Source organism: Eumetopias jubatus, unplaced genomic scaffold, assembly GCF_037043125.1.
Source record: "Eumetopias jubatus isolate StellerSeaLion01/CBP00866 unplaced genomic scaffold, mEumJub1_p1.0 scaffold_4, whole genome shotgun sequence".
Taxonomy (NCBI): Eukaryota; Metazoa; Chordata; class Mammalia; order Carnivora; family Otariidae; genus Eumetopias; species Eumetopias jubatus.
In genome coordinates this window covers 16,665,522-16,681,232 of record NW_028274810.1, presented here as the reverse complement: position 1 = coordinate 16,681,232, position 15,711 = coordinate 16,665,522, and the positions used below count along the sequence as shown (strand labels likewise).

General features: G+C 37.9%; 1 protein-coding gene across 3 annotated transcripts in view; it reads right to left on the bottom strand.

The window, feature by feature from the left end:
* The window catches only part of VAV3 (vav guanine nucleotide exchange factor 3), a 356,611-nt gene that overhangs the window by 170,721 nt on the left and 170,179 nt on the right, over nt 1-15,711 (bottom strand). For all 3 annotated transcript variants that reach the window (XM_088022339.1, XM_088022340.1, XM_028101955.2), the window contains exons 6-11: nt 14,565-14,657; nt 12,281-12,349; nt 10,358-10,461; nt 8,978-9,077; nt 4,556-4,651; nt 1,449-1,517 (exon numbers count right to left, since the gene is read on the bottom strand). In XM_088022339.1, the coding sequence (XP_087878465.1) occupies nt 1,449-1,517; nt 4,556-4,651; nt 8,978-9,077; nt 10,358-10,461; nt 12,281-12,349; nt 14,565-14,657 (531 nt within the window). The remainder of the gene's footprint in view (nt 1-1,448; nt 1,518-4,555; nt 4,652-8,977; nt 9,078-10,357; nt 10,462-12,280; nt 12,350-14,564; nt 14,658-15,711) is intronic.

The following is a 15,711-nucleotide window of genomic DNA, read 5'->3' as shown; positions in this document are numbered from 1 at the left end:
TTATCTAAAAATAGAAATAGTTTTCACCCGAACTGAAATCCACATGTGCTGATGCACAGCATCCACCGAAGGCCAACCTGGCAGATAGCCTCACTTGAAAATAATTAACACCAGTGTTCTGAGATCACCAGCTGATCTGCTACTTACACAAGCCAACAGTTTTCTTTTTCTTTCTTTCAATTATGTTATGTTAATCACCGTACATCATTAGTTTTTGATGTAGTGTTCCATGATTCATTGTTTGCATATAACACCCAGTGCTCCATTCAGTGTGTGCCCTCTTTAATACCCATCACCAGCCTAACCCATCTCCCCACCCCTCCCCTCTGGAACCCTCAGTTTGTTTCTCAGAGTCCATAGTCTCTCATGGTTCGTCTCCCCCTCTGATTTCCCCTTCATTCTTCCCTTCCTGCTATCTTTTTTTTTTAAACATATATTATTTGTTTCAGAGGTACAGGTCTGTGATTCAACAGTCTTGCACAATTCACAGCGCTCACCATAGCACATACCCTCCCCAATGTCTATCACCCAGCCACCCCATCCCTCCCACCCCCCACCACTCCAGCAACCCTCAGTTTGTTTCCTGAGATTAAGAATTCCTCATATCAGTGAGGTCATATGATACATGTCTTTCTCTGATTGACTTATTTCGCTCAGCATAACACCCTCCAGTTCCATCCACGTCGTTGCAAATAAGCCAACAGTTTTCTATTAGTAACCACAAAAAGAATGTGAAATAAAACCATTGTGTTAAATCATTCCCGGTGGTTATAAAAGTTGTCATACTTTCATAAATAACAAAAGTTATTTTAATACACCTCTTGGTTTTATGTATCTTTGTCTAACAATTAAATCCATGCAAGGATATCTATTTCACTTAAGAATATCCAGTTCTCTGGGGGCGCCTGGGTGGCTCCGTCAGTTAAGCACTTGCCTTCGGCTCCAGCTCAGGTCATGAGTCCAGGGTCCTGGAATCAAGGCCTGCAAATGGCTCCCTGCTCAGTGAGGAGGTGGCCCCCTGCTTGTGCTCTCTCCTCTCCCTCTCTTTCTCGCAAATAAATAAAATCTTAAATATATATATATATATATCCAGTTCTCTGGGGCGCCTGGGTGGCTCCGTCAATTAAGCGTCCTACTCTTGATTTTGGCTCAGGTCACGATCTCAGGGTTTTGAGATCGAGCCCTGTGTGGGGAGGCTCTGTGCTCAGCTCAGGACTCTGCTTGAAGATTCTCTCCCTCTGCGCCTCCCCCGAATCGCACACACTCTCTCCCTCTAAAATAAATAAATAAATCTTTAAAAAAAATATCCAGCTCTCCCCACCAAATACAATACTATACAAATACTTATAACATATCAGCATATCATACGTATGTATTAGCAGTCTGTCATCTGTTGTTTTTAGGCAGGGATAAAAAATACAAAGAACTTAATGATACATTTGCCTTACCTTCATTGCATCAAGAGCCAATTTCAGATTTGCCTTCTCCATAGGATCAGTGGTATGTTTGACCAATTCCTATTTGGAAGATACAGTTCAGTACTACTTTTGTCAATTAAAACCAAAATATAAGAAAGAAAACATTTTTTAAAAATAAACCATTTTTATCACTATTTGCACCATAATGTAATAAATCTGACGCACCTTAACTAGGTTCTATTTTCATAAAAAAATCTCAAACTGTAAGAAGACCAACTAGACATGAAAAGAACAGGAGACAATGGTTGGAAACACTTCCCTTTCAAAGATGAACCTGAATTCTATCCCCTGCCATTATAGTGACATCCTTCCCAAATGTCGTGAAAGACCCCAACATTGCCAACTGATTCTGATGACTACTCCTCTCCCTTGGCTTCAGGGACATTAGGATCTTTTGTTTGTTGCTATTATTATTGTCGGTTAGTTCATCTTAAATTTTCTGCCAATTGACCAGTCTTTCATACTTTCTCCTTTATCTGTACCTTCGAAAGTCACCATTCCCTAGATTTTCACCTTAGTCTTCTGTTATTCTTACTATACCTACTCTACAAATCCTATCACAATCATCTCCATAACATCAACACTCACCTTATAAGACAATCACTCTCAAAGGAATGTGCTCAAACCCAGAACTCACGCCTGAGTCCCAGACTCTTCTGTCCAACTAAACAGTTCCACCTGGGTATCTCACAAGCCCATCTAACCAAACAATTCCAAACTTAAGGCACCTTCACCCACAACCCTGCTCCGGTTCCTGTTTATGTTTTATTGAATGATGGCACCTCCATCAATGGAATTGCCTAAGCCAAAACCTAAAAAGTGTCCCAGGTGCCCCTCTCCCACACTATGTTCTGGTGATACTTTGATCCTTCCCCTGGAAACCATCCTCACTGCCACTACTTTGGTTCAAGTCCTTACTCTTTTTCAGTGGGTTATTATAAATTGGCTTCTGACTTGTAGCCTCTCTGGACTACAATCTATTCACTCTATTGACATCTGAGCCAGGTTTCTAATATATAAATTGGATCCTGTCTCTACCCTATTCAGATTTCTGTGATGCCCACAAAAGCTTCAGACCCTTCACAGTCTGAATTCTGCAAACCTCTCCCAACTTCTCTCTACGCTCTACCCAAACAATCTATATTCTATTCACAATAAATTAACTGCAATTCTCAGAATACATTCTAATGTCTGACCCCATTAGACATGCGGTTTGCTCTCCTTAGAAAGCCCTTCCTCTCTGATACACTTATTGAACTCTTACTGTTCCCTTCATGGCCAGTTCAAGAATCACTCCTCAGTGAAGCTTTCTATGACAGAGGCCTCCTTAAGTGCCCAGCCTCCCCAGGCATAATGAACTAGGCCTGTATTTGTACTACCTCCATACTTTCTGTATACCTATCACACTGTATGGTACCTGGAAGCCTACGTTTCATTCTCCCTATCTAGACAGTGAGCCTTATCAGTGCGGGGAGACGAGGGCTGTTTTATACCATGAATATCTAACACTGTGTGTTGAACAGGGGAGCCACTCAAAAATCTTTGCTGAGTGTAGTACAAGTAGCGTTTCTACTTTTAAAGAGGACGTACAGCCATCAGATTTGTTAAATATGAGAAATTTGTCCAAGTAATATTCTTTTACTCTTATTTACTTTTCCTCTATTAATGATAGTAAATTATGCTCAAAGTTCCAAATCCCCCACTCTCAAATATTCTAAATTTATAAATCTGTGATTTCAAACCATAAAGTATTTCAAAAATTATTTCCCCACTAAAGTACAGCAGTAAGTAGAAAATGTTCAAATTCATACATTAATTCAACAAATGTCTAAACATTAGACAAATTCTACTCTACACTGTCAAGATGGAAAAACATTTCTAGAATTTTTATCTCTATGTGTTACCCCAAATAAAACGTTCCCTATTTTAAAAAATCATAAAACTAAATAATCTTTTGAAATTTAAAATATAAAACAATCCAAGAGGGATTAAGAAAAAAGTCTGCTGAATTTCAAAAAGGTATAGTCATATTTTAAACTTTTATAAGTCTCTTTAGAACTTTATAAATGACCAAAATAGATGTTTCTTGAAAACTGCACCTTTTAAATTCTTCAATTGATATTTGACTACACCAAAGTTACAAAATAAATTATCTTATTTTGGACATGTTTTTAGTTTCATGATGTCTCAGAAACTGATTGCTTAAGTCCTCATTATTCTTTCATAAAATCCAATTTGATTAAGTTGTTTTGAGTTTAGGTCTCAAATGTTTTAATGCATTTTTAAGAAATAATCAGGGTTTGAATTTTTCTGATTTCTCAGTAGAACAAAAATAGAAATGACTAATAACTTTGCAACTACAGTTCAAGGAATTTAATATACGAGATGTTAAAGCACAGCAGACTCAAAATTATATTTCACATACAGGTAGTAGATCTCTTTAAAATGACATTTCACAAGCATCAGCAGAGTTGACAGACTAATACTGTAAGACATTTCCTTGGAGCAGAACTAATGAGCCTCCTGGTACAGCTATCAAATTAAATTTATAAGACTCTCCACCCTCATTAGAGGACTAACTGTGGAAACCATAAGCTTTGTGGTTATAACAAGAGTCACTTCAAAATAAATGTAGTCTTATTATAATTCACTATAGCATAAAGCAACATGGAATGTGACAGAATTCTTTTTAGTTTATGGTTATAAGGCAAAAAGTCCAAAACACTTAACCTGCCAAAATTCAGGGGTATTGCAGCACTGAGATTCTAATAAATGATTCCTGCTAACCAAAGAAGACTTGGTTAAAGGGATCTTTTCGTTTTTCTTTTTTTCTTTTTTTGGAGCCAGTTCTGTTTGAAGGACATAAAAAGTGACTTTGTGGAAGATACAGAATCATCTTTGCTAAAAGAAAAAGTTTCCAGCTATTCTGTTATTTCCCACTTAGCTATCTTAATCACTGAAAAATCACAATGGGATACAGCCCCAAACATAGAGTATATGGAGCATAATTGATGTTTCATGAATACTTTGTTAAATGAATACATGAACAAATAAACTGACAGTTTTAAGTTACATACCTGGAGGAGAAGGTGATACTTTAAAACACGTTGCATAGGAACCACAAGCAAATCTCGAAGAGTGAATTTTCCATTATTTGCTCTTTTGGAACATTCCTAATGAAATGTTTTTTTAAAAACATTTTTAAAAAACTTTGTTAATTTTATCAAAGGAAGTCATAAAACAAGCATTAAAAGATGCAGAGGCCATAAACAAAACTCTTATTATATAATAAATATCTTGGTATTTTCCTTAATAATCCTTCCTGAAAAATAGAAAGTATCTAATTAAAAACCAAAAAGACAAATAAACCTTGTAGCATTTCAACTCCAAAATGATACATTAAGCAGAACTATTTCATGCATGAAAATTATTTTCTCTAATGACCCTCTGGGGTCTTCTTCTACCCTTATAGCTCCCCCTTCTACCAATCATCCTCCCGCCGGCCTGTGGGCCCAGCATCAGGAACAAGTCCCTACTCATCAAACTGGCCATGTGCCTTCCTCATGGGCATGCCTTTTGCTCATTCTGTTCTCCCCAACCACCATGTGCTTGGTCTAGTTTCCAATAAAATTTATCATCCTCTTCAAGAACTATACATCTAGGCCTTTTGTGATAATCCCAATCAAAATTGTGCTCCCTCTGTGCCTTGTGGGCATTTTAAGTGTTGTTGTATACAATATCTTCCCCAATATATCATATCTTTTACAGCTTTAAGAATCTAGTATTTGCTTAATATTTGTGAAACTTAATGAAATGGAATGATTGACTCCAAAAATTTGCTAAAGTATAAACCTATTATTGGATTCAAAGTTTCAAAAGCCTATTTTTTTTAATCTCATACTCTCTTAAAAGTTTATCTAAAAATAGTATTGACTTGCGTCCATTCTTTTGCCATTAACTATGACTTTGAGGAAAGTACTCTGAAGTATCAAAGCGTGAATTCAAATCAAGGCTTGGCTGTGTAACCTTGAACAAGTTGCTTTTCTGATTTTACTGTTTCTCACATATTTTTGTGACCTAGTTTTAAAAAATAACAAAGTTCCATAAAATTATTATTATTAGTGAGAAACTAAGTCCAAAATCCTCAGACAATTGCATATCCCAGACCAAGGAATTCTCCAGTTCCTAGAAAAAGATGCATTCAAGAAAATACTGCTTTGTTCATGAGTTTGTTTCCCCTTTGCCCACACTTAGCTTTTCCGGCACACAGAAGGATATATTATCAGGAGCTATAAAAGTAAACACCATTAGCTCTAATGACCGTAGTGACTTAATGAGTATTTGACTACAGGTCTCAAGCAAGAACTGGGGACACACCTGGACAAGTTAGCTCATGTCTTGTCAATTGCTGTTCACTGGGAAGAATAACTATTTCAACTGATTTCCTGCTTCTACAGATTATGGAGAGTTCTGGATCATGGGTCTCAAATAGGAGGTTAAACTGTTAAGATTATTATAATGAATGAGTCTCATCTCCCTAGCTGCATTTTAAGCTCCTTGGAACTGAGGTTGTATCTTACACTTCATATATATACATATATATATATATATATATATATGTATATATATGCCATCTTAACATAGTGTTAGGGAGAGAAATGTTATACATTTAAAATTCACTTCGTTATGTTATAGAAGTCAGTTTAAAACTGTTGGGGAAAGAATTCCTTGAAGTTCTAAGTTACAGGCTCAGTAAGTAAAAAAACTAATATTGCTGGCATTTCCTACAACTGGGGAGGAGTCTGAGTCTGAGGTTGTGAAATGCTTATTAGTATTATAAGTAAATAAAGGGTAGAAATGAGTCTTCCAAAACATCCAATCACATGCTTAGCTGAACTCCAATTCTAACTGAGAAGAAGTAAAGGAATAGGGATGAGGTAGCTTACAGGACAAGACAAGACACACTTTGCCCTATGTTATCTTGGTTCCAAAGTAGAAAAGAAAAAAGATAAAATCACCAAGAGCAAAAGTAACCACAAAACTGAAGACATGGGGTGCCTGGGTGGCTCAGTCGGTTAAGCATCTGACTTTTGATTTTGGTTCAGGTCATGATCTCAGGGTGCTAGAGCCTGCTTAAGATTCTCTCTCTCCCACTCCCTCTGCCCCTCCCCCCACACACACTTTTTTTTTTAAGATTTTATTTATTTGAGAGAGAGAGAATGAGAGATAGAGAGCACGAGAGGGAAGAGGGTCAGAGAGAGAAGCAGACTCCCCGCTGAGCAGGGAGCCCAATGTGGGACTCGATCCCGGGACTCCAGGATCATGACCTGAGCCAAAGGCAGTCGCTTAACCAACTGAGCCACCCAGGCACCCCCACGCACACTTTCTTAAAAAAAAAAAAAAAAAAAAACTGAAGATGTGAAGGAGGCAGAGACACACGGAGAATAGGGCAGCTTTCCCTTTATCATGACAGGAGTTGCAGAGGACAGTCCCAGCAAAGAGTATCTGTTGAGGTGTCACAGTAAGTGTCTGATTCAATACCTGCAAATCAGGGCCCTGGTCAGAAGTAGTTGACTTTTTAGGCAAAAAAGGACAGCCAGCAGCCCCTCGCCCTGAGCCTTTCAAACTCAGCCAGAGGTTCTCTCTTTCCCTCTGACAATGATCATACAACAGTGTTCCTAGAGTCCCAGAGTATGTCACAGGCAGGACATTGACTGTGACTCTGAAGGGAGAGGAACATCTAAACAATGCTGAGTATAATGGAGGTTTGACTGACAACTTCCAGACTCCTGTCTTGAGCCAGAGTTTTATATCTTTGTTAAAAACAAACAAACAACGGCTCTAATGGTAGCTCTGTTAGGAACTACTTGTGTAAGTTGTCAAGTTTTATCTTACCATATTTTAATTTGAGTCAAGATAGCTTATAGCTCTATGCTTCTGAGGTTCTATTCTCCCAAAAGGAACAGAAACCCTTTACACTAACAGGGCTGTCAGGATATAATTTCGTAGTGACTCAAGCCACCAGCAGACCCAGAGTCCGCATCATCAGAGGTTTGTGAGAAGAGGAAAAGATCCATGATAGAGAGTTAGTGTGGTTGCTTGATAGCCTATTGATAGGTAAACTTTCTAACCAATATTTCCCCATTATGGGTGTTATGAAATCACACCAAATGCACTAAAGCAATGAAAAAGTTCTAATTCAAAAATCATGTGCCTCTTTTTTTCATCACCTGACCTCACTGCTAAATTGAACAAAGACAGCAAAGGAGACACTAGAGAGTCAACTAAGCCAAACACAGCCATTTAAGAGCTGACTATGTATCTCTACCCAACATTTAAGAAAATCCAAACATATGGATAATTGGGACAATAATTCATATAACATATAAATAATCTTTTGCAAAAGTTCTTTGAAAGTACACTCTTCTTGTGAAAAAGAAATGATATACAAAAACAAAAACAGAAACAAAAAAAAACCCCACAATCTCCAGGTTTACTTTCCATTGCTACCACGTGCTCTGTTCATTCTGGCCTACTCTCCATTTCTCAAACTTTCCCAAATCATCTGGTCAGAATGCTCTCCACGGAATCTCACCTGTCAAGATTCACTCCATTCTTTGGTGACCTAACTCAAATACTACCTCTCCAGAGAAATCTCCCACATTCTACCCATACTGAAGTGATCAGCCTTACTCATGGAGCCCTATTACTGCTTGTCACATACGACTTAATCTTACTTCTGTCTGTCTTGTCTTGCCTCTTACGGGCAATATTCATGCCCCTTTTATAACCTGGCCCTAAGTGTCTTATGTTTTTAATAACCATTTTTAATCTACATGTACATTATCTCCCATATATCTTACTTATCCTATACCTCTTTCTACCTAGCTGATCCTGGGCAAATTACTCATAACCTCTCTGAACCTCAGTGTTGTCACCCATAAGGGAAGAAAATTAATTGTACATATCTCACAGAGTCATAAGGATCTAACGAGATAATGCATGTAAAACACAGAGCCATAAGTCATAGATTTTACTACTGTTATATTATTACTATCACATTAATATTTTATAGAGCTAGCTATGAAAATATTTTATAAAGTTGACATGAAATTATATTTAGAATACATTGGGAAATTTACTATCGCACTGATCTTGAAAAGAAATATATCTATTTTTGTTCTTATTCTTTTGTGGGGTATGGTTGACACAAAACGTTTCCTTAGTTTCGGGTGTACAACTTAGTGATTTGACAAGTTTATACACGATGCTGTGTTTACCTCCAGTGTAGCTGCGATCTGTCTCCTTACATCACTATTACAATATCACTGACTTCATTCCTTACACTGTGCCTGGTATTTCCATGACTTATTTATTCCATAACTGGAAGCCTGTATCTCCCTGTCCCCTTCACCCATTTTGCCCATCCACCATCACCCTCCCCTTCTTTAAGGTTTATCTTACTTTATGTCACAACCAAACAAAAAATAAACAGGTACCTCTAATTTCAGTTTCACATCTTCTTTTGTCTTAGAAATGTTGTCTAAACTAGAGATGGCCAATTCCACTCCACTGCAGTACTGCCCATAAATAACCAACCTGAAAGGGAGAAAGAAAGAGATTCATAAGACAAAAAAGCCAGAATAAAGTGGAAAGGGAAGAGGCAGAATTCCCATCAATTTACAACCACAGCTGGGCGGAATCAGAGCAAATCTCACTTGTCCTGTGTCTCTACCTACCTACGTGACCCTGGGCAAACTACAAGTCATCTCTCCGAACCTCTACTTTCTCATTTCTTTTCAATGCACACCACACGTGCAGTCACAGAATAAGGGTCACTCATATTATGTTATTAAAAGGGCTAATTTTTATTTTTAAATCTGAATGGGATTAATTCCACATACATTTTCACAGCAGGTAGATTTTACAAACCGGCTTAATGACCGTTAACATCGAGTACACATGAATGTCACAAAAACAAAATGAAAAATTTATGTTCCTACTAAAGATCAACTTTTTACTGTTTATGCACACTCAGAAACAGTTTTACTTTATACTACAATTTTATTTAATCACTACTCATGACTCCATTCATTAATAAACCTCCCACTCTCTCCTGCTTTTTAATTAAGGAGAACACAGTATCTGAAAATTGGGAATGAATGAGAGGGCTGACAGTGCCAGATGGAAGAGAATTCGCACATCATGGAGTCTGAGGCCACTTCAGGAAGGGGGCTGTGGAGTAATACAGATATTTTACAAAAAGTTTGGGTAATTTATTGTTTCTTTCAATTCTCCATTGGGGGGAAAAAAAACAACTAATGAGTTCATGTTTATCCAACTGTTGTTGATGCAAAGCAATCCATTAGCCACTTCTTAGCACTAGGAACTCCAGTGCTTGATTTAAAAAGAGAGAATGACATTTTAAGTGAAATTTCTTGGTACTTTAATGCACATGAGTTGTTCAGAAGATTTTTTTTTTCAAACTTAGAAGGGAAAACCGCCTTAAAGAGAGAATTATAAAATATTGGAGTGGGACCAAGCAGTAGGCACCAGGTAATCTACTCCTAACATTTACAGATGGAGAAAAGGAGGCTCAGAGACTTAAAATGACTTCCTGAAAACTACAGAACTCAGGGGTAAAGGGTCTGATAAAGAACCTGAACCTTCTGACTTGCAGTGCAAAACTCTGCATTCTTTTTGTTTTTCCCTTTTTCTTGATACACATACAGAGCTCAAACTACTACCCTGAGATTAACTGTCCCATGTTCTAATTACTACCCAGGCAGTATCTTAACAGCTATTTATGAGCAATTTTAATACTAACCCTCACTATAATCACAAAGTGATAGCCACAACATTTAAAAGTTAAAAGTTACCTTTCCTTGTAGTTAATGAAAACTTGATATAAGTTCTGGTCATTTTTATTTACAATGGAATCATGAATCTCTTGCATTAGGTTCCGATGAACTTTTACAAGCTCCTTAGGAAAGGGGAAAAAAAAAAAAAAAACATGTCAAAGGAAATTATAAATCAGGACCAAAAAAAAAAAAAAAAAAATCACCCAAACTGAAAATCCCTACAGTTGCTAGACTTGTCTTTCAAAGAGATGTTGAATGCCCTCAATATATAAACCTGCTACCACAGATGAAGACAGGAGAAAGGGGAGAAGGGGGAAGGAGAGAGGGGGGAGGGGAGGGGAGGGGAGGGAGACAGGCCAAGTGCACAGAAAACAGCACTTTCAGATCAGACCTGAATCATCAGTGTCCTGTGCGGGGGGTGGTAAGTATCTCACTAGTTATTAAAGGGTAATTTATTCCTTATATAAAAATATGTATAGCTCATTTTCATTATAATCACTCTAATTTTTTAAATAAAACTATCCAAGTGCTTAATGTTTTATTGATGGAATAAAGTAACGATTCATGTCCTTGGGACATAAAAATGTAGATTTGCACTTTGGTCAATTAGTGGTGTCCTGGTGCTAAGCTAACAATAATCACACTAAATTACTTGAAACCAGACAACTAATGGCATAAATAAAGAGCAGATAAATTGTACTAGGCAGTTTGCTGGAGCAACTCAGAAGTCAGAATTCCACCTTTTCCTGATAAGCAAGTAATTTTCAGTCAGGCAGTAAATAACACGTCACAGCCAGGAAATGAGGAAATTCTAATCAAGGTGCCAATTCTCCCATTATCCTTTCCTTGTATCTTGGTGCCCACACTGACTTCACAGCAAGCCCTTTCCTTAGCAGGGTGAAAGGACACGGGAATATGTTGGCCCTGTCATTTTGTTGAAGAGCATGTTAAAGCCGTAAGATTAAGGACTGTCAAATGCACCCTATGTTACAGCGACAGCAGTGAGGTGGTTCAAGAGCCTCATCTTCCTAGAATATATGATTCGCTTTATGCTAAATGTTCACCTGATATTGTGACTTTTTTCTTCCTGCTATGCTATGAATCAATGAGAATATCTTCATCTGGCCAAAATCAGGGACAAGGACAATAATCTGCAAACTGATGCACATAGACACTGAACATGACAGAACCAAAATAGTAGGGAACTTTCAGGTAAAACAAACAAACTTGTGCTTTTTAGTGTATCCATGAGCCATCTATTAAAACCCAAGCCAGTTTTAGACGTTTAAGAACTTGAATCTTGCCTAGTATGACCTCACTGGGCACAGCATTTGGTTTGTTTCAATGCTTCTAGGTAAATATCCTTTAAGATTATAAGGTAATTGGAAGGGGCTCTGAAATTCAAAATGCTTACATAAATGTGAAAAAAAAAAGCTCCTCACATCTAACCACTAAAATGGACTCTTAAATCATAAGGAAGTAGTGCATCAGAAATGGAAGTTAAGGTTAGTACAAATGGAAGCAGAAGCAGAAAGCACCACAGAGCAGAGGTCAAGGAAGTGGAGAAATCAATGTCTATAGGACAGGGTTGAGAGGCTGGAGTAGCAAGAGAGCAGGGAGTGGACCATAAGGGGGCTCCCACAAGACAGACAGTGGCACCAGGGATTCCTTAACTTAGACTACCTCTTCCTGACAAGCAGTTAAGGATAATACATGAATCTTATCCATGCATGTTCAGCTTGAATCTCAATTGATTTTGGCTGAAGATATGACACATCCTTTATTTCCAGAAAATAAGGATATAAGAACTCAGGAGGCAAAAAATAGAGTTAAAATTCTTCAAGAATAGAGGAAAATATTAAATAGGAATCTGGAACCCAGTAAGAAGATAGGAATTTTATAGAAGTATACCACAATTTTAGCTAGCATATTTTTACTTACAGGAATGTTGATGAATACTGAATCAAATTCTGCTGCTGTCAGAAATCTTTTTAGTGGTGCCATGAAATACTACAAGGATAGAACAGAATAATTAAGCACAACTTATCCTAATAATAGTTTTTCATCAACAAATAATATTTATTGAAAGTAAATTGTTTATCCGTATAATGAATACCAAGAAAAAAGCAGATACTATTTGCTCTATCTTAAAGATTTTATACTTGAATAGAGTTATAAAGACATAATACAAGTTAACACATTTAAAGTATAGACTAAAAGGTTTCAGCAATAAATGCTTCTGAAAGTAAGAAAAAAAGAACCTTATTGGCCAAATTGGCGGGGGAGGCAGTATTTTGGAGATACAGCACCGATACAAAATATCCCTCAAATGCCTTGTAGAGATTCTAGGTCCCCGAGATCAATTATGTATTTGTGCAATTTATGGATCATCCCCTTCATTCTTTGAGAATTTTAGTTCTTGGCCTGCCATATTGCTTTCCATTACCAGTCCACTGTCCACTTCTGGCAATCTCAGTATCTGTGCAGATGATCCTCCCAATAGCCTGGCCTTTCAGCTCCTTGACTTCCAGTAATCTTGTGTTCCATCCCAGCTCGGCTCCCTACTCTGGTGGTCACATCCCGAGACCTTCTCATTAGCAAAAACTGCAAGGCTCTATAGCATTAATTTCAAGCAATCAGCTCTCTGACCACTACCCCCTACCTTGACAGCTCATTCCTTCAAGAAATTCTTCAATCGCATTGGGTCTGCCAATCCACTGAACATCCTGTGTCTCTCATGTCCTCACTTCCCTTCCTACCCAGTTTGCACACCATAAACCATCATCAGAATCACTTCCCTGCATATACCCTTACCCTCTACTCTCCTCTTCCACTGTGCTTTTCTGGAAGAAGAAAAAACCTGGGTAAATTTAGCTTGCTATGGATGTTGCGCCTGTACCTAAGGAGTTAAACATGAACTAGACTGATAGTCTAATTTTCAATTGAGCCTGTGATACTGCATAATCCTACTACATTCCTCTAATCAATTTACGCCCACCCTCCTCCCAAACAACTCTTCCACACTTTCAGCTCTTTTCCTAAATGTCCAAAACTCTCTCCTGGTTCTCAATTTCCTGACCTCTAAATGTGGAAGTCGCCAGAGGTGGCCTCAAACCTCTCCTCTATCAACATCCATTCCCTAGGTGAATTCATTCAGTATCATGGCCTTATACATTCCTTTGCGTCATGATAACGGCCAGTTCAACTTTTCCCCTTAATGCCAGCCTCATATATCTGACTTCCTCCTCAGCACAGCCCCTTGGAAACTGAGAAGTATTGCAAATTTAGTATGTCCCAACAGACTCATGATTTCCAAACCTGTCCTCCCCATCTCAGTGACAATCTTCACCACTCAGGCAGTTATTCATGCTATAAACCTAGCATTCCTGATTGCTCTCTTTCTCAGACATCCATCATCTAATTCATCATCTAATCCACTCGGCTCTACTTGCAAAATTTATTCAGAATCTGACCATTCCTCACCAGCTCTACAAATACTATCATGTTCTGTCAATCCAATTACTGCAATAGCCTTCTAACTTTTCTCCCAAAAAGTCAGAACGAGCTGTGAAAAACTTACATTAGATCATGTCCCTTCTTCTACTCACCCAGTCCACCTTTGAGCTAGTGTTCTCTATGCCCCCTACAGGATGCGGTGGCTCACCAGCTCTCCACGCTCACTGCTTCTCTTCTCTCATGCAGCTTCAGCCACCTGGGCTACTGCTGTTCCTTGGAACATGCGGAACACGGTCTCATCTGAGGGCCTTTCTCCCAGGAACTATCATCTCTGGGGGGATGTTGGCACAGTTTGCTCCCTCAATTCCCTCAGCTGTCTGTCTTCAGTGTGATCTTACCACAGACCTTCCATTATTTTACATAAAATAAAACCAGCCCACCTCCATCACTCTCTATCCTCTTTCCCTGATTTTTCTTCAGAGACTTTATCAACACCTGGCACACTTATTTGCTTAAATTATAAACTCTCCCATAGGAGAGAGTATCATGAGAACCAGAGTTTTGTTGTGTTTCCTGCTATAGCCTTGGCGTCTAACACCGTGCCATTCCGATATTAAGAAATCAGTAGCTAGTTGTGGAATGAATAAATCTGCTTTGAGATCTTTAAATCCAAAGTCCTACTGAAACGCAGAAAATACGCAGTAGACATAGTGTCTTTTATATTAACTATAAAGTGCAGTACTTAGGCATCAAATACCTGATAACTTACTTTTTCTATTGACTCCAGTGTTTCTGTGTATTTTTCTTCTGTCTGCTTAATTTCTGCTAGGCAGCAACTTCGTATGTCATTTTCTGGACATTTCTGCAATTAGAATTATCAAAAAATTATTTAATCAAACATATGTGTTAATCTCTCTGGTAGTCAAAATCACTGACTTTCTTAAGCTTTCCATTCTAATAAAACATATAACTGAAAGATATATTTATTGCATTTATGAGGTATCTGTTCTTAAAATTTTGAATCATGTAAATGAAACAGTTTTAAATAATTAAAAATAAATTTCTGAGTATAGACACTCTTTATACTGGAAACATCACTTTCATTATTTCATCTACTTCATTATTGAATCTGGAAACATCACACATGGTGTAATATAGTTTTCTTAATGTACAGCACACTTTACAAGTGCTGTAGAAATACTTGCAAAATAACAGGATATTTGATAGATAAAAATCTTAAAATACTTTTTTAACAGTATCTTGGTGTTTGGCTCACCTACTACTGTTAAGACTGGAGGTATTAAGAGCATAACATGAAGATCAAAGGTATGGTGGATCAGATGGAATTGGTTTCAAGTACCAGTTTTTCTGTTATTAGCTTGGTATTATGAACAAGTTACCTATTTTCTCTGTGTCTCAGTTTTCTCATCTACAACACAGAGAAAAATTACAGTTCCAACTCCAAGGAACTGTAAATGAGATAACCTGGTAAAGCACACAGCACCCTGAGGAGTATACAAGAAGGACCCTACACATTTAAATGATCATTGCTGTCAACCCTGTCCGGTATAAACAACCCGGCACTGTTAGCTGAATGAAGAACTGCCCCTGGGAGACACACTGAAGAATCTGCTGGTACCCAAAGCAGATGATGACTCTAGGAGATACAGATGATACTCTTTCACCTAAAAATACTCAAAATCCTGCCACAGGCAGCCTGTCAGCTCACAGTGGGTTAAAGCACATTCATCACATTTACCAAACACAGAACAGGTAACTTGTTTCCTTCCCATGGAAGCTACTGCTCCCTATATGGGGCACTGGACAAACCTCAGCCTTTTATTAAAGGCAAGACTATAAAGAGAGCAGAGGAAATTAATCAAAGCACTAAAAAAAAAAAAAAAAAAAAAAACCCA